The 21,814-nt window shown below is 42.7% G+C and overlaps 1 protein-coding gene across 1 annotated transcript in view; it reads right to left on the bottom strand.

Annotated features, from left to right (window-relative positions):
• Positions 1-21,417, bottom strand: part of LOC124697008 (pentatricopeptide repeat-containing protein At5g47360-like) — a 23,952-nt gene extending 2,535 nt beyond the window's left edge. Inside the window, exon 1 of the mRNA XM_047229654.1 lies at positions 21,035-21,417. Coding sequence (XP_047085610.1) covers positions 21,035-21,417 — 383 coding nt within the window. The remainder of the gene's footprint in view (positions 1-21,034) is intronic.
• Positions 21,418-21,814: the final 397 nt, after the last annotated feature.

Raw genomic sequence — 21,814 nt, 5'->3', positions numbered from 1 at the left:
AATGGTTTGGATTTTGATGATTGTCACATCTCTGAAGTTATAAAGTTCTTACAAAAACTTGCTAAGAGTCCTAATGCTAGTGCTATAAACTTGGCTTTCACAAAACATATTACAAATGCTCTCATAAAAGCTAGAGAAGAGAAACTTGAACGTGAAGCTTCTATTCCTAGGAAGCTAGAGGATGGTTGGGAGCCCATCATTAAGATGAAGGTCAATGACTTTGATTGTAATGCTTTATGTGATCTTGGTGCAAGTATTTCCGTTATGCCTAAGAAAATCTATAATATGCTTGACTTGCCACCATTGAAAAATTGTTATTTGGATGTTAATCTTGCTGATAACTCTACAAAGAAACCTTTGGGGAGAGTTGATAATGTTCGCATTACCGTTAACAATAACCTTGTCCCCGTTGATTTTGTTGTCTTGGATATTGAATGCAATGCATCTTGTCCCATTATATTGGGAAGACCTTTTCTTCGAACTGTTGGAGCTATCATTGATATGAAGGAAGGTAATATTAAATATCAATTTCTTCTCAAGAAAGGTATGGAACACTTCCCTAGAAAGAGAATCTATTATTAGAACAAGTTATGATGTTGATACTTCGTCTCTTGATAATACTTGATATACACTTTCTGCGCCTAGCTGAAAGGCGTTAAAGAAAAGCGCTTATGGGAGACAACCCATGTTTTTACTACAGTACTTTTATTTTATATTTGAGTCTTGGAAGTTGTTTACTACTGTAGCAATCTCTCCTTATCTTAGTTTTGTGCATTGTTGTGCCAAGTAAAGTCTTTGATAGTAAGGTTCATACTAGATTTGGATTACTCGCGTAGAAACAGCATTTCTTTGTCGTCACGAATCTGGGCCTAATTCTCTCGTAGGTAACTCAGAAAATTATGCCAATTTACGTGAGTGATCCTCAGATATGTACTCAACTTTCATTCAGTTTGAGAATTTTCATCTCGAGCAAGTCTCGATGCCTCAATAAAATTCGTCTTTACGAACCGTTCTGTTTTGACAGATTCTCGCCTTTATTTCGCATTGCCTGTTTTGATATGCTTGATGGATTTTTCTATTCCATTGACTTTCAGTAGCTTTGGGCAATGTCCAGAAGTGTTAAGAATGATTATGTCACCTCTGAACATGTAAATTTTAATTGTGCACTAACCCTCTAATGAGTTGTTTTGAGTTTGGTGTGGAGGAAGTTTTCAAGGATCAAGAGAGGGAGATGATACAATATGATCAAGGAGAGTGAAAGCTTCTAAGCTTGGGGATGCCCCGTGGTTCACCCCTGCATATTTTAGGAAGACTCAAGCTGTCTAAGCTTGGGGATGCCCAAGGCATCCCCTTCTTCATCGACAACATTATCAGGTTCCTCCCCTGAAACTATATTTTTATTCCATCACATCTTATGTGCTTTGCTTGGAGCGTCGGTTTGTTTTTGTTTTTGTTTTGTTTGAATAAAATGCATCCTAGCATTCATTGTGTGGGAGAGAGACACACTCCTCTGTTGCATATGGACAAGTATGTCCTTAGGCTTTACTCATAGTATTCATGGCGAAGGTTGAATCTTCTTCGATTAAATTGTTATATGGTTGGAATCGGGAAATGCTACATGTAGTAATTCTAAAATGTCTTGAATAATTTTATACTTGGCAATTGTTGTGCTCATGTTTAAGCTCTTGCATCATATACTTTGCACCTATTAATGAAGAAACACCTAGAGCTTGCTAAAATTTGGTTTGCATAATTGGTCTCTCTAAAGTCTAGATAATTTCTAGTATTGAGTTTGAACAACAAGGAAGACGGTGTAGAGTCTTATAATGTTTACAATATGTCTTTTATGTGAGTTTTGCTGCACCGGTTCATCCTTGTGTTTGTTTCAAATAACCTTGCTAGCCTAAACCTTGTATCGAGAGGGAATACTTCTCATGCATCCAAAATCCTTGAGCCAACCACTATGCCATTTGTGTCCACCATACCTACCTACTACATGGTATTTCTCCGCCATTCCAAAGTAAATTGCTTGAGTGCTACCTTTAAAATTTCTATCCTTTACCTTTGCAATATATAGCTCATGGGACAAATAGCTTAAAAACTATTGTGGTATTGAATATGTACTTATGCACTTTATCTCTTATTAAGTTGCTTGTTGTGCGATAACCATGTTCCTGAGGACGCCATCAACTACTCTTTGTTGAATATCATGTGAGTTGCTATGCATGTTCGTCTTGTCTGAAGTAAGGGAGATTTACCACTCATTTAATGGTTAGAGCATGCATAATGTTAGAGAAGAACATTTGGCCGCTAACTAAAGCCATGATCCATGGTGGAAGTTTCAGTGTGGACAGCTAATCCTCAATCTCTTATGAGAATAATAACTGTTGTTAAATGCTTATGCATTAAAGAGGAGTCCATTATCTGTTGTCTATGTTGTCCCGGTATGGATGTCTAAGTTGAGAATAATCAAAAGCAAGAAATCCAATGCGAGTTTTCTCCTTAGACCTTTGTACAGGCGGCATAGAGGTACCCCTTTGTGACACTTGGTTAAAACATGTGTATTGCGATGACAATCCCGGTAATCCAAGCTAATTAGGACAAGGTGCGGGCACTATTAGTATACTATGCATGAGGCTTGCAACTTGTAAGATATAACTTACATGATATATATGCTTTATTACTACCGTTGACAAAATTGTTTCTTGTTTTTAAAACCAAAGCTCTAGCACAAATATAGCAATCAATGCTTCCCTCTGCGAAGGGCCTTTCTTTTACTTTTACGTTGAGTCAGTTCACCTATCTCTCTCCACCTCAAGAAGCAAACACTTGTGTGAACTGTGCATTGATTCCTACATACTTGCATATTGCACTTGTTATATTACGTTACATTGACAATATCCATGAGATATACATGTTATAAGTTGAAAGCAACCGCTGAAACTTAATCTTCCTTTGTGTTGCTTCAATACCTTTACTTTGATTTATTGCTTTATGAGTTAACTCTTATGCAAGACTTATTGATGCTTGTCTTGAAAGTACAATTCATGAAAAGTCTTTGCTTTATGATTCATTTGTTTACTCATGTCATTACCATTGTTTTGATCGCTGCATTCATTACATGTGTTTACAATAGTATGATCAAGGTTATGATGGCATGTCACTCCAGAAATTATCTTTGTTATCGTTTACTCGCTCGGGACGAGCGAGAACTAAGCTTGGGGATGCTGATACGTCTCCGACGTATCGATAATTTCTTATGTTCCATGCCACATTATTGATGATATCTACATGTTTTATGCATACTTTATGTCATATTTATGCATTTTCCGAGACCGACCTATTAACGAGATGCCGAAGAGCCAGCTGTTGTTTTCTCGCTGTTTTTGGTTTCAGAAATCCTAGTAAGGAAATATTCTCGGAATTGGACGAAATCAACGCCCAGGGGCCTATTTTGCCACGAAGCTTCCAGAAGACCGAAGAGAAGACGAAGTGGGGCCACGGGGCGCCGCCACACTAGGGCGGCGCGGCCCAGGGGGGCTGCGCGGCCCTAGCATGTGGGGCCCCCGTGACGCCTCCTTACCTGCCCTTCCACCTACATATAGTCTTCGTCGCGAAACCCCCAGTACCGAGAGCCACGATACGGAAAACCTTCCAGAGACGCCGCCGCCGCCAATCCCATCTCGGGGATTCAGGAGATCGCCTCCGGCACCCTGCCGGAGAGGGGAATCATCTCCCGGAGGACTCTTCACCGCCATGGTCGTCTCCGGAGTGATGAGTGAGTAGTTCACCCCTGGACTATGGGTCCATAGCAGTAGCAAGATGGTCGTCTTCTCCTTATGTGCTTCATTGTCGGATCTTGTGAGCTGCCTAACATGATCAAGATCATCTATCTATAATGCTATATGTTGTGTTTGTTGGGATCCGATGGATAGAGAATACTATGTTATGTTGATTATCAATCTATTACCTATGTGTTGTTTATGATCTTGCATGCTCTCCGTTATTAGTAGAGGCTCGGCCAAGTTTTTGCTCTTAACTCCAAGAGGGAGTATTTATGCTCGATAGTGGGTTCATGCCTCCATTAAATGCGGGACGAGTGACGTAAAGTTCTAAGGTTGTGGATGTGTTGTTGCCACTAGGGATAAAACATTGATGCTATGTCCGAGGATGTAGTTATTGATTACATTACGCACCATACTTAATGCAATTGTCCGTTGTTTGCAACTTAATACTCGGAAGGGGTTCGGATGATAACCTGGAGGTGGACTTTTTAGGCATAGATGCATGCTCGGATAGCGGTCTATGTACTTTGTCGTAATGCCCAATTAAATCTCACTATACTCATCATATCATGTATGTGCATGGTCATGCCCTCTCTATTTGTCAATTGCCCAACTGTAATTTGTTCACCCAACATGCTATTTATCTTATGGGAGAGACACCTCTAGTGAACTGTGGACCCCGATCCATTCTTTTACATCGAATACAATCTACTGCAATACTTGTTCTACTGTTTTCTGTAAACAATCATCATCCACACTATACATCTAATCCTTTGTTACAACAAGCCGGTGAGATTGACAACCTCACTGTTTCGTTGGGGCAAAGTACTTTGGTTATGTTGTGTAGGTTCCACGTTGGCGCCGGAATCCCTGGTGTTGCGCCGCACTACATCCCGCCGCCATCAACCTTCGACGTGCTTCTTGACTCCTACTGGTTCGATAAACCTTGGTTTCTACTGAGGGAAACTTGCTGCTGTACGCATCACACCTTCCACTTGGGGTTCCCAACGGGCGTGTGCTTTACGCGTCATCAAGCAACACAAAGGAAGATATAAGTTTCAGCGGTTGCTTTCAACTTCAACATATATATCTCATGGATAATTGTCAACACAAAGCAATATAACAAGTGCAATAAGTAAACATGTAAGAATCAATGCACACAGTTGATACAAGTGTTTGCTTCTAAGATAGAAAGAATAGGCAAACTAACTCAACAATAAAGTAAAAGATAGGCCCTTCGCAGAGGGAAGCATTGATTACTATATTTGTGCTAGAGCTTTTCATTTTGAAAACAGGAAACAATTTTGTCAACGGTAGTAATAAAGCATATGAGTTATGTATAAGACATCTTATAAGTTGCAAGCCTCATGCATAGTATACTAATAGTGCTCGCACCTTGTCCTAATTAGCGTGGATTAACACCGATTATCATTGCATAGCATATGTTTCAACCAAGTGTCACAAAGGGGTACCTCTATGCCGCCTGTACAAAGGTCTAAGGAGAAAACTCGCATTGGATTTCTCGCTTTTGATTATTCTCAACTTAGACATCCATACCGGGACAACATAGACAACGAGATAATGGACTCCTCTTTAATGCATAAGCATTTAACAACAGCTTATTATTCTCATAAGAGATTGAGGATTAGCTGTCCAAACTGAAACTTCCACCATGAATCATGGCTTTAGTTAGCGGCCCAATGTTCTTCTCTAACAGTATGCATACTCAAACCATTTGATTGTGAAAACCGCCCTTACTTCAGACAAGACGAACATGCATAGCAACTCACATGATATTCAACAAAGGTAAAAGAGTTGATGGCGTCCCCGTAAAACATGGTTACCGCTCAACAAGCAACTTACTAAGAAATAAGACACATAAGTACATATTCTTCACCACGATAGTTTTTAAGCTATTTTGTCCCATGAGCTATATATTGCAAAGGTAAAGAATAGAAATTTTAAAGGTAGCACTCAAGTAATTTACTTTGGAATGGCGGAGAAATACCATGTGGTAGGTAGGTATGGTGGACACAAATGGCATGGTTATTGGCTCAAGGATTTGGATGCATGAGAAGAATTCCTCTCAATACAAGGCTAGGATAGCAAGGTTGTTTGAAGCAAACTCAAGTATAAAAGGTGCAGCAAAGCTCACATATAAACATATTGTAGCTATTATAAGACTTTACATTGTCTCCTTGTTGTTCAAAACACCTCAACCAGAAAATATCTAGACTCTAGAGATCAATCATGCAAACCAAATTTTACAAGCTCTATGTAGTTATTCATTAATGAGTACAAGGTACATGATGCAAGAGCTTAAACAAGATCTATATGAGCACAACAATTGCCAAGTATCACATTATTCAAGACATTAAACCATTTACCACATGCGGCATTTTCCGTTTCCAACCATATAACAATGAATGAAGTAGTTCAACTTTCGCAATGAACATTAAAGATGAAGCAAAGAACACATGTGTTCATACGAAACAGCGGAGCGTGTCTCTCTCCCAAACAAAGAATGCTAGGATCCGATTATTCAAACAAAAATAAAAATAAAAACAAACAGACGCTCCAAGTAAAGCACATAAGATGTGACAGAATAAAAATATAGTTTCACTAGAGGAACCTGATAAGTTGTCGATGAAGAAGGGATGCCTTGGGTATCCCCAAGCTTAGACGCTTGAGTCTTCTTAAAATATGCAGGGACGAACCACGGGGGCATCCCCAAGCTTTGACTTTTCACTCTTCTTGATCATATTGTATCATCCTCCTCTCTTGACCCTTGAAAACTTCCTCCACACCAAACTCGAAACAAACTCATTAGAGGGTCAGTGCATAATTCATATATTCAGAGGTGACATAATCATTCTTAACACTTCTGGACATTGCTCAAAGCTACTGAAAGTTAATGGAGCAAAGAAATCCATCTAACATAGCAAAACAGGCAATGCGAAATAAAAGGCAGAATCTATCAAAACAGAACAGTTCGTAAAGACGAATTTTAAAGTGGCACCAGACTTGCTCAGATGAAAATGCCCAAATTGAATGAAAGTTGCGTACATATCTGAGGATCACACACGTAAATTTGCAGATTTTTCTGAGCTACCTAAAGAGAGGCAGGTCGAAATTCGTGACAGCAAGAAATCTGTTTCTGCGCAGCAATCCAAATCAAGTATTGGCTTTACTATCAAAGACTTTACTTGGCACAAAAATGCAATAAAATAAAGATAAGGAGAGGTTGCTACAGTAGTAAACAACTTCCAAGACTCAAATATAAAATAAAGTGCAGAAGTAAAATAATGGGTGATGGCGTGTAACTCACACGTTCGTTGGGAACCCCAAGAGGAAGGTATGATGCGCACAGCAGCAAGTTTTCCCTCAGAAAGAAACCAAGGTTTATCGAACCAGGAGGAGCCAAGAAGCACGTTGAAGGTTGATGGCGGCGGGATGTAGTGCGGCGCAACACCGGAGATTCCGGCGCCAACGTGGAACCCGCACAACACAACCAAAGTACTTTGCCCCAACGAAACAAGTGAGGTTGTCAATCTCACCGGCTTGTCAGTAACAAAGGATTAACCGTATTGTGTGGAAGATGATTGTTTGCAGAAAACAAGTAAAGAACAAGTATTGCAGCAAATTTGTATTTCAAGTATAAAAGAATGGACCGGGGTCCACAGTTCACTAGAGGTGTCTCTCCCATAAGATAAAAGCATGTTGGGTGAACAAATTACAGTCGGGCAATTGACAAATAGAGAGGGCATAACAATGCACATACATGTCATGATAAATATAGTGAGATTTAATTGGGCATTACGACAAAGTACATAGACCGCTATCTAGCATGCATCTATGCCTAAAAAGTCCACCTTCAGGTTATTGTCCGAACCCCTTCCAGTATTAAGTTGTAAAACAACAGACAATTGCATTAAGTATGGTGCGTAATGTAATCAATAACTACATCCTCGGACATAGCATCAATGTTTTATCCCTAGTGGCAACAACACATCCATAACCTTAGGGGTTTTTGTCACTCCCCCCATTCACGGAGACATGAACCCACTATCGAGCATAAATACTCCCTCTTGGAGTTAATAGCGAAAACTTGGCCGGAGCCTCTACTAATAACGGAGAGCATGCAAGATCTTAAACAACACATAGGTAATAACTTGATAATTAACATAACATAGTATTCTCTATCCATCGGATCCCGACAAACACAACATATAGCATTACGTATAGATGATCTTGATCATGTTAGGCAGCTCACAAGATCCAACAATGAAGCACAATGAGGAGAAGACAACCATCTAGCTACTGCTATGGACCCATAGTCCAGGGGTGAACTACTCACTCATCACTCCGGAGGCGACCATGGCGGTGAAGAGTCCTCCGGGAGATGAATCCCCTCTCCGGCAGGGTGCCGGAGGAGATCTCCGTAATCCCCCGAGATGGGATTGGCGGCGGCGTCTCGCAAGGTTTTCCGTATCGTGGCTCTCGGTACCGGGGGTTTCGCGACGGAGGCTATTTGTAGGCGGAAGGGCAGGTAAAGAGGCGGCACGAGGGGCCCACACCATAGGTCGGCGCGGCCGTGGCCCGGGCCGCGCCGCCCGGTGTGTCGCCACCTCGTGGCCCCACTTCGACTCTCCTTCGGTCTTCCGGAAGCTTCGTGGCAAAATAGGACCCCGGGCGTTGATTTCGTCCAATTCCGAGAATATTTCGTTACTAGGATTTCGAAACCAAAAACAGCGAGAAAACAACAACCGGCTCTTCGGCATCTTGTTAATAGGTTAGTTCCGTAAAATGCACGAATATGACATAAAGTGTGCATAAAACATGTAGATATCATCAATAATGTGGCATGGAACATAAGAAATTATCGATACGTCGGAGACGTATCAGCATCCCCAAGCTTAGTTCTCGCTCGTCCCGAGCGGGTAAAACGATAACAAAGATAATTTCTGAAGTGACATGCCATCATAACCTTGATCATACTATTTGTAAACATATGTAATGAATGCAGCGATCAAAACAATGGTAATGACATGAGTAAACAAGTGAATCATAAAGCAAAGACTTTTCATGAATAGTACTTCAAGACAAGCATCAATAAGTCTTGCACAAGAGTTAACTCATAAAGCAATAAATCAAAGTAAAGGTATTGAAGCAACACAAAGGAAGATTAAGTTTCAGCGGTTGCTTTAACCTTGTAACATGTATATCTCATGGATAATTGTCAACATAGAGTAATATAACAAGTGCAATATGCAAGTATGTAGGAATCAATGCACAGTTCACACAAGTGTTTGCTTCTTGGGGTGGAGAGAGATAGGTGAACCGACTCAACATAAAAGTAAAAAGAATGGTCCTTCAAAGAGGAAAGCATCGATTGCTATATTTGTGCTAGAGCTTTTATTTTGAAAACATGAAACAATTTTGTCAACGGTAATAATAAAGCATATGAGTTATGTAAATTATATCTTACAAGTTGCAAGCCTCATGCATAGTATACTAATAGTGCCCGCACCTTGTCCTAATTAGCTTGGACTACCGGATCATCGCAATACACATGTTTTAACCAAGTGTCACAATGGGGTACCTCCATGCCGCCCGTACAAAGGTCTAAGGAGAAAGCTCGCATTTTGGATTTCTCGCTTTTGATTATTCTCAACTTAGACATCCATACCGGGACAACATGGACAACAGATAATGGACTCCTCTTTAATGCATAAGCATGTGGCAACAATTATTATTCTCATATGAGATTGAGGATATATGTCCAAAACTGAAACTTCCACCATGAATCATGGCTTTAGTTAGCGGCCCAATGTTCTTCTCTAACAATATGTATGCTCCAACCATTAAGGTAGTAGATCTCTCTTACTTCAGACAAGACGGACATGCATAGCAACTCACATGATATTCAACAAAGAATAGTTGATGGCGTCCCCGTAAACATGGTTATCGCACAACAAGCAACTTAATAAGAGATAAAGTGCATAAGTACATATTCAATACCACAATAGTTTTTAAGCTATTTGTCCCATGAGCTATATATTGCAAAGGTGAATGATGGAATTTTAAAGGTAGCACTCAAGCAATTTACTTTGGAATGGCGGAGAAATACCATGTAGTAGGTAGGTATGGTGGACACAAATGGCATAGTGGTTGGCTCAAGGATTTTGGATGCATGAGAAGTATTCCCTCTAGATACAAGGTTTAGGCTAGCAAGGTTATTTGAAACAAACACAAGGATGAACGGTGCAGCAAAACTCACATAAAAGACATATTGTAAACATTATAAGACTCTACACCGTCTTCCTTGTAGTTCAAAACTCAATACTAGATATTATCTAGACTTTAGAGAAACCAAATATGCAAACCAAATTAGCAAGCTCTAGGTGTTTCTTCATTAATGGGTGCAAAGTATATGATGCAAGAGCTTAAACATGAGCACAACAATTGCCAAGTATCAAATTATCCAAGACATTTTAGAATTACTACATGTAGCATTTTCCAATTCCAACCATATAACAATTTAACGAAGAAGAAACTGCGCCATGAATACTATGAGTAAAGCCTAAGGACATATTTGTCCATATGCTACAGCGGAGTGTGTCTCTCTCCCATACAGTGAATGCTAGGATCCATTTTATTCAAACAAAACAAAAACAAAAACAAACCGATGCTCCAAGCAAAGCACATAAGATGTGACGGAATAAAAATATAGTTTCAGGGGAGGAACCTGATAATGTTGTCGATGAAGAAGGGGATGCCTTGGGCATCCCCAAGCTTAGACGCTTGAGTCTTCTTAGAATATGCAGGGGTGAACCACCGGGGCACCCCCAAGCTTAGAGCTTTCACTCTCCTTGATCATATTGCATCATACTCCTCTCTTGATCCTTGAAAACTTCCTCCACACCAAACTCGAAACAACTCATTAGAGGGTTAGTGGACAATAAAAATTAACATGTTCAGAGGTGACACAATCATTCTTAACACTTCTGGACATTGCATAAAGCTACTCGGACATTAATGGATCAAATAAATTCATCCAACATAGCAAAAGAGGCAATGCGAAATAAAAGGCAGAATCTGTCAAAACAGAACAGTCCGTAAAGATGGATTTTATTGAGGCACCAGACTTGCTCAAATGAAAATGCCCAAATTGAATGAAAGTTGCGTACATATCTGAGGATCACTCACGTAAATTGGCTTAATTTTCTGAGTTACCTACAGAGAATTAGACACAGATTCGTGACAGCAAAGAAATCTGTTTCTGCGCAGTAATCCAAATCTAGTATTCACTTTACTATCAAAGACTTTACTTGGCACAACAAAACATAAAACTAAGATAAGGAGAGGTTGCTACAGTAGTAAAAAACTTCCAAGACTCAAATATAAAACAAAAATACTGTAGTAAAAACATGGGTTGTCTCCCATAAGCGCTTTTCTTTAACGCCTTTCAGCTAGGCGCAGAAAGTGTAAATCAAGTATTATCGAGAGATGGAGCATCGGTATTATAAGTTCCCCCATCTGTGGTGGCACTAAGGGCTTTGTTAATTTTAGGCCTATAATAATATTTCTTTGGTTTAGGCACTTTAGAGACATACATAAACTTTTGCTCCTTTCCCACATAAGCTTTCTCTCTAAACTTTAAAGATGAAAAAGTTGAACCCAAGGTTCCCATAGCTTTTTCAAGTTCGCCAATCCTATTAATTTGATTATCATGGTCAACACAAGTTCCTAGGACACTGATTCTTTCATCAATTCCTCCTAAGGATTTATCAAGTTCATCAGTTTTATCAAGTAACATCTCCAACTTAGTTTCAACACTCGGAATTTTTTTTTCTATGGTTTCCAATTTTTTCATAACATCCTCAAGAGAGGTTTCAATTTTAGTTTCATTAACAGGTGCTGTTCCAAATAAACTCTCAATAATGCAACTAGCTTCTAAAGCGGGAGCGCCTAGGAAGTTACCTCCCACGAGACAATCAAGAACATATCTATTCCAGCTAGAGATACCAACATAAAAATTCCTGACTAGGATAGTGGTGGAGTGTTTCTTAGTGCACCTATTATGGGCATCACTAATTCTATACCAAGCATCTTTTAAACATTCTCCCCCTTGTTGCTTAAATGAACGAACTTCAACTTCAGGATTACTCATTTTAGCAGTAGTAAATAAAGCAAACTAGATAGAATAAATGCAAGTAAACTAAATTTTTTTTGTATTTTTGATATAGAGTGCAAGACAGTAAATAAAGTAAAACTAGCAACTAATTTGATATAATGCAGCAAACAAAGTAGTAAATAAAATAAAGCAAGACAAAAACAAAGTAAAGAGATTGGGAAGTGGAGACTCCCCTTGCAGCGTGTCTTGATCTCCCCGGCAACGGCGCCGTGAAAAAGAGCTTGATGGCGTGTAACTCACACGTTCGTTGGGAACCCCAAGAGGAAGGTATGATGCGCACGAGCAGCAAGTTTTCCCTCGGAAAGAAACCAAGGTTTATCGAACCAGGAGGAGCCAAGAAGCACGTTGAAGGTTGATGGCGGCGGGATGTAGTGCGGCGCAACACCGGAGATTCCGGCGCCAACGTGGAACCCGCACAACACAACCAAAGTACTTTGCCCCAACGAAACAAGTGAGGTTGTCAATCTCACCGGCTTGCTGTAACAAAGGATTAACCGTATTGTGTGGAAGATGATTGTTTGCGAGAAACAAGAAAGAACAAGTATTGCAAGCAAATTTGTATTTCAAGTATAAAAGAATGGACCGGGGTCCACAGTTCACTAGAGGTGTCTCTCCCATAAGATAAAAGCATGTTGGGTGAACAAATTACAGTCGGGCAATTGACAAATAGAGAGGGCATAACAATGCACATACATGTCATGATAAATATAGTGAGATTTAATTGGGCATTACGACAAAGTACATAGACCGCTATCCAGCATGCATCTATGCCTAAAAAGTCCACCTTCAGAGTTATCGTCCGAACCCCTTCCGATATTAAGTTGCAAAATAACGGACAATTGCATTAAGTATGGTGCGTAATGTAATCAATAACTACATCCTCGGACATAGCATCAATGTTTTATCCCTAGTGGCAACAAGCACATCCATAACCTTAGGGGTTTCGTCACTCCCCGCATTCACGGAGACATGAACCCACTATCGAGCATAAATACTCCCTCTTGGAGTTAATAGCGAAAACTTGGCCAGAGCCTCTACTAATAACGGAGAGCATGCAAGATCTTAAACAACACATAGGTAATAACTTGATAATTAACATAACATAGTATTCTCTATCCATCGGATCCCGACAAACACAACATATAGCATTACGGATAGATGATCTTGATCATGTTAGGCAGCTCACAAGATCCAACAATGAAGCACAATGAGGAGAAGACAACCATCTAGCTACTGCTATGGACCCATAGTCCAGGGGTGAACTACTCACTCATCACTCCGGAGGCGACCATGGCGGTGAAGAGTCCTCCGGGAGATGAATCCCCTCTCCGGCAGGGTGCCGGAGGAGATCTCCAGAATCCCCCGAGATGGGATTGGCGGCGGCGGCGTCTCAGTAAGGTTTTCCGTATCGTGGCTCTCGGTATTGGGGGTTTCGCGACGAAGGCTATTTGTAGGCGGAAGGGCAGGTAAAGAGGCGGCACGAGGGGCCCACACCATAGGTCGGCGCGGCCGTGGCCCGGGCCGCGCCGCCTCGGTGTGTCGCCACCTCGTGGCCCCACTTCGACTCTCCTTCGGTCTTCTGGAAGCTTCGTGGAAAAATAGGACCCTGGGCGTTGATTTCGTCCAATTCCGAGAATATTTCGTTACTAGGATTTCTGAAACCAAAAACAGCAGAAAAAAGCAACTGGCTCTTCGGCATCTTGTTAATAGGTTAGTTCCAGAAAATGCACGAATATGACATAAAGTGTGCATAAAACATGTAGATATCATCAATAATGTGGCATGGAACATAAGAAATTATCGATACGTCGGAGACGTATCAATGGGTTGTCTCCCATAAGCGCTTTTCTTTAACGCCTTTCAGCTAGGCGCAGAAAGTGTGAATCAAGTATTGTCGAGAGATGGAGCATTACCTCGGGCATTACACCTACCTTTCTTATTCTTTTTCTTACCCTTTGGTTTAGGGAACACATGTCTACCTCCCGGTGTAGAGGTGAATTTTAAGGTGCCTTCTCCCACATCTATGACTGCTCCCAATAGTTTCAGCAGGGATCTTCCGAGTGTGATTTGTCCTGTTCCTACACAATCAATAACAAGATAATCAGTGGATATTGTTCTTCCAAGAATGGTTGTATGCACACCCTCGGCTATTCCCTTAGGAATTATAACAGAGTTATCAATAAGGGTTATTCCTTCTCCCCCTTCAACGAGTCCCCAAAGTGTCAAAGATTCATAAATACTCTTAGGCATAAGACAAAATTCAGACATAATATCGCAGTTGGCATGAAGAGTTTTACCACCAACAACAATTTTAATAGTAGGGTCCCATATTGAAGGTTCAGAGTTCACCAAAACTTGATCAAGGAGGTTACGAACATCACTATAATTTTTTTCCAAGCAAGATGCACTTGTCTCAAGAGTGTTTAATCTATTATAAATGCTAATAAGAGCTGAATCAAAGTTATTAGCTGGACTATGTGATGCAACCAATTTTTTTATGGCATTAAAAGCTTGATCACCGTCGCAATGAAGGAAATCTCCTCCCACTACAGACATCCAAGGCATATCTATAGCGAATCATAAGCCCAAAATAAAAATTACTAAGGAGCAAACTTAGAGTCATTTGAGGTTCAGTTTTACGATAAGAGTCAAAAATTCTGGACCAGGCATCTTTAAAACTCTCCTCATCCCCTTGTTTAAAAGTGAAGACTAATTCCTCAGGTGAAGAAGTAACAGGTGCAGAGCTAGACATGATAACAGAAGTAAAAATGCAAGTAACTAAATTTTTTGTGTTTTTGATATAGAGAACAAGACAGTAAATAAAGTAAAGCTAGCAACTAATTTTTTTTTGTGTTTTGATATAAGTGCAGCAAACAAAGTAGTAAATAAAATAAAGCAAGACAAAAACAAAGTAAAGAGATTGGATGTGGGAGACTCCCCTTGCAGCGTGTCTTGATCTCCCCGGCAACGGCGCCAGAAATTTGCTTGATGCGTGTAGTTGACACGTCCGTTGGGAAGCCCAAGGGGAAGGTGTGATGCGCACGGTAGCAAGTTCCCCTCGCAAGAAACCAAGGTTTAATCGAACCAAGTAGGAGTCAAGAAGCACGTTGAAGGTTGATGGCGGAGGAGTGTAGTGCGGCGCAACACCGGGGATTCCGGCGCCAACGTGGAACCCGCACAACACAATCACAGTAACTTTGCCCCAACGTAACAGCGAGGTTGTCAATCTCACCGGCTTGCTGTAAACAAAGGATTAGATGTATAGTGTGGATGATGATGTTTGTTTGCGAATAACAGTAAAGAACAATTACAGCAGTTTGTATTTCAGATGTAAAGAATAGGACCGGGGTCCACAGTTCACTAGCGGTGTCTCTCCCATAAGACAGCAGATGTTGGGTGAACAAATTACAGTTGGGCAATTGACAAATAAAGAAGGCATAACAATGCACATACATATATCATGATGAGTACTATGAGATTTAATCAGGGCATTACAACAAAGTACATAGACCGCTATCCAAGCATGCATCTATGCCTAAAAAGTCCACCTTCAGGTTATCATCTGAACCCCTTCCAGTATTAAGTTGTAAACAATAGACAATTGCATTAAGTATGGTGCGTAATGTAATCAACACAAATATCCTTAGACAAAGCATCGATCTTTTATCCCTAGTGGCAACAGCACATCCACAACCTTAGAACTTTCTGTCACTCGTCCCAGCATTTAATGGAGGCATGAACCCACTATCGAGCATAAATACTCCCTCTTGGAGTCACAAGTATCAACTTGGCCAGAGCCTCTACTAGCAACGGAGAGCATGCAAGAACATAAATAACATATATGATAGATTGATAATCAACTTGACATAGTATTCAATATTCATCGGATCCCAACAAACACAACATGAAGGATTACAAATAGATGATCTTGATCATGATAGGCAGCTCACAAGATCTAACATGATAGCACAACGGGGAGAAGACGACCATCTAGCTACTGCTATGGACCAATAGTCCAGGGGTGAACTACTCACACATCGCTCCGGAGGCGATCATGGCGATGAAGAGACCTCCGGGAGATGATTCCCCTCTCCGGCAGGGTGCCGGAGGCGATCTCCTGAATCCCCCGAGATGGGATTGGCGGCGGCGGCGTCTCTGTAAGGTTTTCCGTATCGTGGCTCTCGGCACTGGGGGTTTCGCGATGGAGGCTTTAAGTAGGCGGAAGGGCAGGTCAGGAGGCGTCACGAGGGGCCCACACAACAGGGCCGCGCGGCCAAGGGCCAGGCCGCGCTGCCCTGGCGTGTCGCCACCTCGTTGACGAGGGAACACCTCGGAAATGCCTACATATTGTAGACTTGGGTTTCGGGAAGAGCGACGATGGAGATTCCGGGGTCGAGATTAGGCACACGACGTACCCAGCTTCGGGTCCCCTCGGTGGAGGATCCCTACGTGCTGCTAGCAATCTAGTATATGATCATATGTTTTATAGGGTGCCGCCATATGCGGAGCTATGTTGTCTATATTCTGTCTATCTATCTGTTGGCCTCCTTATTTCGGGTGCCCAGGCTAGCTTTATATATGCAACCAGCCTAGGGTTTTACAAGAGTCCTAGTCGACTACTTCTTCGGGTTGCCTTGTTGGGCCTTCTCCATATTGGGCCGAGACGATCCAGGTATACCAATAATGGGTACCCGAAGGGTATGCCCATGTCGATAGCCCCCGAGTTTATAGGGAAGTCGAAGACTTGCGTAGAAACTCCAAGCATAACCATCTCCGAAGTCGAAGAAAATACAAGGCGAGGTCCATGTCGTAGATCATGTGTAGCGTAGATGATGTCGATGATTCTTAAAATTATCGGGTGCGCGGCAGCGCTCCCGATGGGAGTAGCCCCCGAGTCTATGGGCAAGTGCTTGCACTTGGGCATAGACTCAAGTTGTACTACTCGATAAAGAACTTAACTATATTTCTGGAGGATTTGATGAAATCCATGTGCTCCCGATGGGAGTAGGCTCCACTCGAGTCGTAGAATCGAGTTGAGTCTACAAACCTTGATTGTCGTAGATGCTATCGAAGTTATTTTTCTGTCGGGTGCGCGACCAGCGCTCCCGATGGGAGTAGCCCCCGAGGCTACAGCCAAGTGTTTGCACTTGGGTGTAGGCTCAACTTGCTTGTAATTGACTCCACAATTTTTCCTCTTTCTTATCGGGAGGGTGAACAATACTCTCGATAAGAGTAGCCCCCGAGCCTATGAGAAGGTGCTTGCACCTAGGCGTAGGCTCAAGTTGTACTACTCGATAAACAACTTGGCGCAGCCCCTCTTTTTATCGACTCCAGGCCGTTGCTATTTTTATTTGACATCCATATCTATATTGTACAGGGATAATGGTAATTAGGGCTAGTTCATCTGACGGATCAGGTACTAGTTAAATGCTCTAGTGGCAATCCGCAAAAACCTACTTCAAGATCACGTCCCTAGACATGATCTCGGGATACTGGTGTAAACTTCGACAGGTGCCGCTTAAGGTCTTACCATTCTGTCGAGTCCCAGTCATATTTATCGGGTACCTAACGCGTCCGTTAGGATTTTTCTTCGTATCCGTTGATACGGATAAAAGTAGCAGAGCGCAGTCTTCGGCGATGCCACGCCCAGCAGAACGGATCCGGGGTCTTACCTTCGCAAATTTGCGGCATTCAGAAATTGATCGCAACTTTGGCGTTCTGAGAATATATTGTCGAGTGCCTTGTTCGGCTGATGCAATGACCCATTTTGCGGGTTCTTCTATATTTTTCTCTCGGGCTTGATGAGACAGCCGAATATATTGGTGCTTCTATATTGTCGTCAAGCACATCGCCGATGCTCTTGCTCAGAACAAATGACGAGTCAATGGACCCGAAGATTTGTCCATCCTCTTTTTTTTCTCCCCCTTTTTTTTTTCTACTCCTCTTTTTTTTTTTTTTTAGTTTCTCCTTGATGATAATTTCGTCGAGTTCCTCCCTCAGGAAAATTTCTTCGGGTCCTCCTTGAGGACAATTCTTCGGGTCCTCTTTGAGTATAATTCTTCGGCACCTCCTTGAGTATAATTCTTCGGCACCTCCTTGAGTATAATTCTTCGGCACCTCCTTGAGGATAATTCTTCGACACCTCCTTGAAGGAAATTTGTCGGCACCTTCTTGAAGATAATACTTCGGGACCTTCCTGAAGAAAAAATTTCGCCGGGTGCTATTTTGATTTCGTCGGGTTCCTCCCTGAAGAAGATTTCTTTGGGTTCTCTCTTGAAGAAATTTTTGTAGGCACAGTTCTTCTTTTGTCAACCTGAGATGTAAAGTGAAGAAGTATGGCGCAGCCCCCGAGTGTCGGGTGCGGCGAAATTAATTGATAATCAATTTTATGCAAATCAAAGGAACACTTAGCTTATTGGGCACGACGGAGTCGGCGCGATGAAGTCTTCGAGTGCGGAGAAGAAGTCGAGCCGAAGTAGAAACCACCAAATAGCGAAAATAAATGCCGCCAAATTGTTTGATGAAGAAATAGCCGAGCCCCCGAGCGCTGCTGGGGTGATGTCATGATTGTTTCTTAGACGCCGTGTCACAGTTGTTACTCGGGGCAAAGTCGTTTTCGAGCCCCCGAGTATTATCCGTGTCGCTGAAAGAAGGCCATTATGGATGAAATACTGAAGATGAAGTCCGAGATGAAGTACTTGAGATGAATCCATATTAAAGATTACACCATCATATATTGAAGATGAATCCGCCGATATCATAGAGGATGAATCCATTGACCCGAAGAATCCAGTAATAACCATAAAAGATGAATCCCTTGATATCATAGAGGATGAATACATTGAGCCGGAGAAAATAGTTCCAGTAATAACCATAGAAGATGAATTCATTGACCCGGAAACGCGTCGGGTAATATTGTATAAGTAAACCAATAATAACCCAAGGAAAATCAATCCAGTAATCCAGAGAGAATAAATCCACTGAGCCGAAGAAGATAAATCCACTAAGTCGAAGAAAATAATTCCACTGAGCCGAAGAAAATAATTTCAGTGAGCCGAACAAAATAAACCCACTGAACCGAAGAAAATAATTCCACTGTGCCGGAGAAGATAATTCCACTAAGCCGAAGAAAAGAAATTCACCAAGTAACCGAGCATATTTGTGGTAACAATATAATGGCACAACTCCCCAGTGTTGGGTGAATTTGCTGTAATGATGCAATGGTGCAGCCCCGAGTATTCGGGTGTGGCGAAAGTTAATAATTAACACTCGGAAAAGGAACACTTAGCTTTTTGATCAGGTGTGACGGAGTCGACGTGGAAGTAAGTTGTCTGGCAGACGCAGTCGAAGAAGTAGACGCGACCGATGCAGCGGAGCCGTACGCCATTTAGCCGAAGTTATTCGACAAGGTGGAAGTAGTCGGCATGGAGAGAATCGTCGAGTTCGCGGCGGGCGAGCCCCGAGCGAGGCGAGTGCGCGTTTGTCGGGTTTACGGCGAGCGAACCCCCGAGCATACGATTGTACGTGGCGAAGTAATCAGAGCTTGTTCCGATCTGAAGTTGTGTTGGAGCGCGCAAATCTACGCAAATAATAGCACAAACCAAAAATATTTCCAAATAAATTTTGCGAATAATACTTAACTAGAAATATAGCACCTGATTGTTTGTGTCGGATGGTGAGCGGCCTTTGGCCGGAAAAAGTCGATGTAGTAGCGAGTCATGGAAGATGCGCAGGCTCACACTCGAGTACTGCCGTTACTCACGACATGATTTTTGTGAAGTTCCGGTTATTCGGCTGTAGCGCACAAAGGAGCCGATCTTTTCCGCTTCTGATTCCACGTGCTTTTTCTTTAGTCTTGATACATCGTACTAGCCCAATGATTCATGTGAAATAGTAAGACAAATCAACCTTCCGCTACTGCTCTTTCCGCGGAACAACACGTGCCATCAAGCAATCATATGTATAGAAGGAATAATATAAACATATAATAAGGCACTTAGCTTTTTCTGTTTGGAAGATGAACGTGAATTAGATCCTCGAAATCATGTCGCGTGTGTGGAACGGCTTCTCGGGATTCGGTTCTTCTGGCGGCTGCTGCCGGAAAAACGATCTGGTTTGTTTGGCCACGACGCAAGTGAATACGACGCAGACGAATATGACCCGGCCGATTGTTGGCGACGAAGTAGATGGATTGACCAGATACGATCGATAATGATGATGGATCCCGCCCAGATTACAAAATCCAGTCGCCGCGATGCCCACGGTCGGTGCCAATTGACGAGGGAACACCTCGGCAATGCCTACATATTGTAGACTTGGGTTTCGGGAAGAGCGACGATGGAGATTCCGGGGTCGAGATTAGGCACACGACGTACCCAGCTTCGGGTCCCCTCGGTGGAGGATCCCTACATGCTGCTAGCAATCTAGTATATGATCATATGTTTTATAGGGTGCCGCCATATGCGGAGCTATGTTGTCTATATTCTGTCTATCTATCTGTTGGCCTCCTTATTTCGGGTGCCCTGGCTAGCTTTATATATGCAACCAGCCTAGGGTTTTACAAGAGTCCTAGTCGACTACTTCTTCGGGTTGCCTTGTTGGGCCTTCTCCATATTGGGCCGAGACGATCCAGGTATACCAATAATGGGTACCCGAAGGGTATGCCCATGTCACTCGTGGCCCCACTTCGTCTCTCCCTCGGACTTCTGGAAGCTTCGTGCAAAAATAGGACCCTGGGCGTTGATTTCGTCTAATTCCGAGAATATTTCCTTACTAGGATTTCTGAAACCAAAAACAGCAGAAAACAAGCAATCGGCTCTTCGGCATCTCGTCAATAGGTTAGTGCCGGAAAATGCATAATAATGACATATAATGTGTATAAAACATGTGAGTATCATCATAAAAGTAGCATGGAACATAAGAAATTATAGATACGTTTGGGACGTATCAGGGCCCACCAACCATAACGGGTTGGGCGCCCCCGATCAGGGCGCGGACGAGGTCAAGGGTGTTATCGATCCGTTGGGATCGATCCCGTGGAGATCATCCTAACAGGGCAGAGATGGCGAGGAGGAGGGCGTAGTGCGGGAGGGGCAGCGGGCGCTGGGTGGTGGAGAGGAGGAGGGGCACATCGGAGGGGAGGTCCGGGAGCGAGGCGGCGACCGAGGAGAGGGTGTGCGGGGAGGGCAGCGTCGGGGAAGGGGGCAGGCGCCAGAGGAGGAACCGGAGGGAGAGGAGCGGGGAGGGGAGGCGCGGGAGGAGATCGGGGAGCGTGTGCAGGGGAAACGCGTCTGCCGGAGACGGGAAGGCGTGGGAGAGGGCGTGGGGGAGCGGCGTAGATGGAGCCTGTGGTGACCGGAGGACGGCGAGGAGGGTGGCGAGGTTGGTGTCCCGGCGGGTGGAGAGGCGGCGGAGGAGGGAGAGGCGCGGCGGCATCTGGGTTTGGACGACGGAGGGAGTTTTTTTTTTCCTGGAGAAATAGGATGATGGAGGGAGGCTGGTATGGACTCTGGAAATCGAAGCCTCCAAAAGTCTATTCATGGTCTGGCGGCCCATGATACCCAAGTGGCCTAGGAGCATATTTTACTTTGACCATGTTTGTTTTTTAAACAAGGACCTGAAAACTGCATTAGATCATAGCGATGGGATTACAAATTACAAAGAGAACATCTAAAAACATGGAAACCATAATGCATTCCTAGATTTTTATGAAAATGATAGAAGAGGTATATTACAATCAAGTCATTCACCATCATTCTTATGCAAGACATCTGAGCACACCCACATGTTCCATCACCGGGGACTTCAAAATGAACACTATGCCATGTTCATA

This window comes from Lolium rigidum, chromosome 3 (genome assembly GCF_022539505.1).
Source record: "Lolium rigidum isolate FL_2022 chromosome 3, APGP_CSIRO_Lrig_0.1, whole genome shotgun sequence".
NCBI classification, from domain to species: Eukaryota; Viridiplantae; Streptophyta; class Magnoliopsida; order Poales; family Poaceae; genus Lolium; species Lolium rigidum.
Note: the sequence above shows the minus strand (reverse complement) of the source record. Positions and strands in the feature narration are given on the sequence as shown.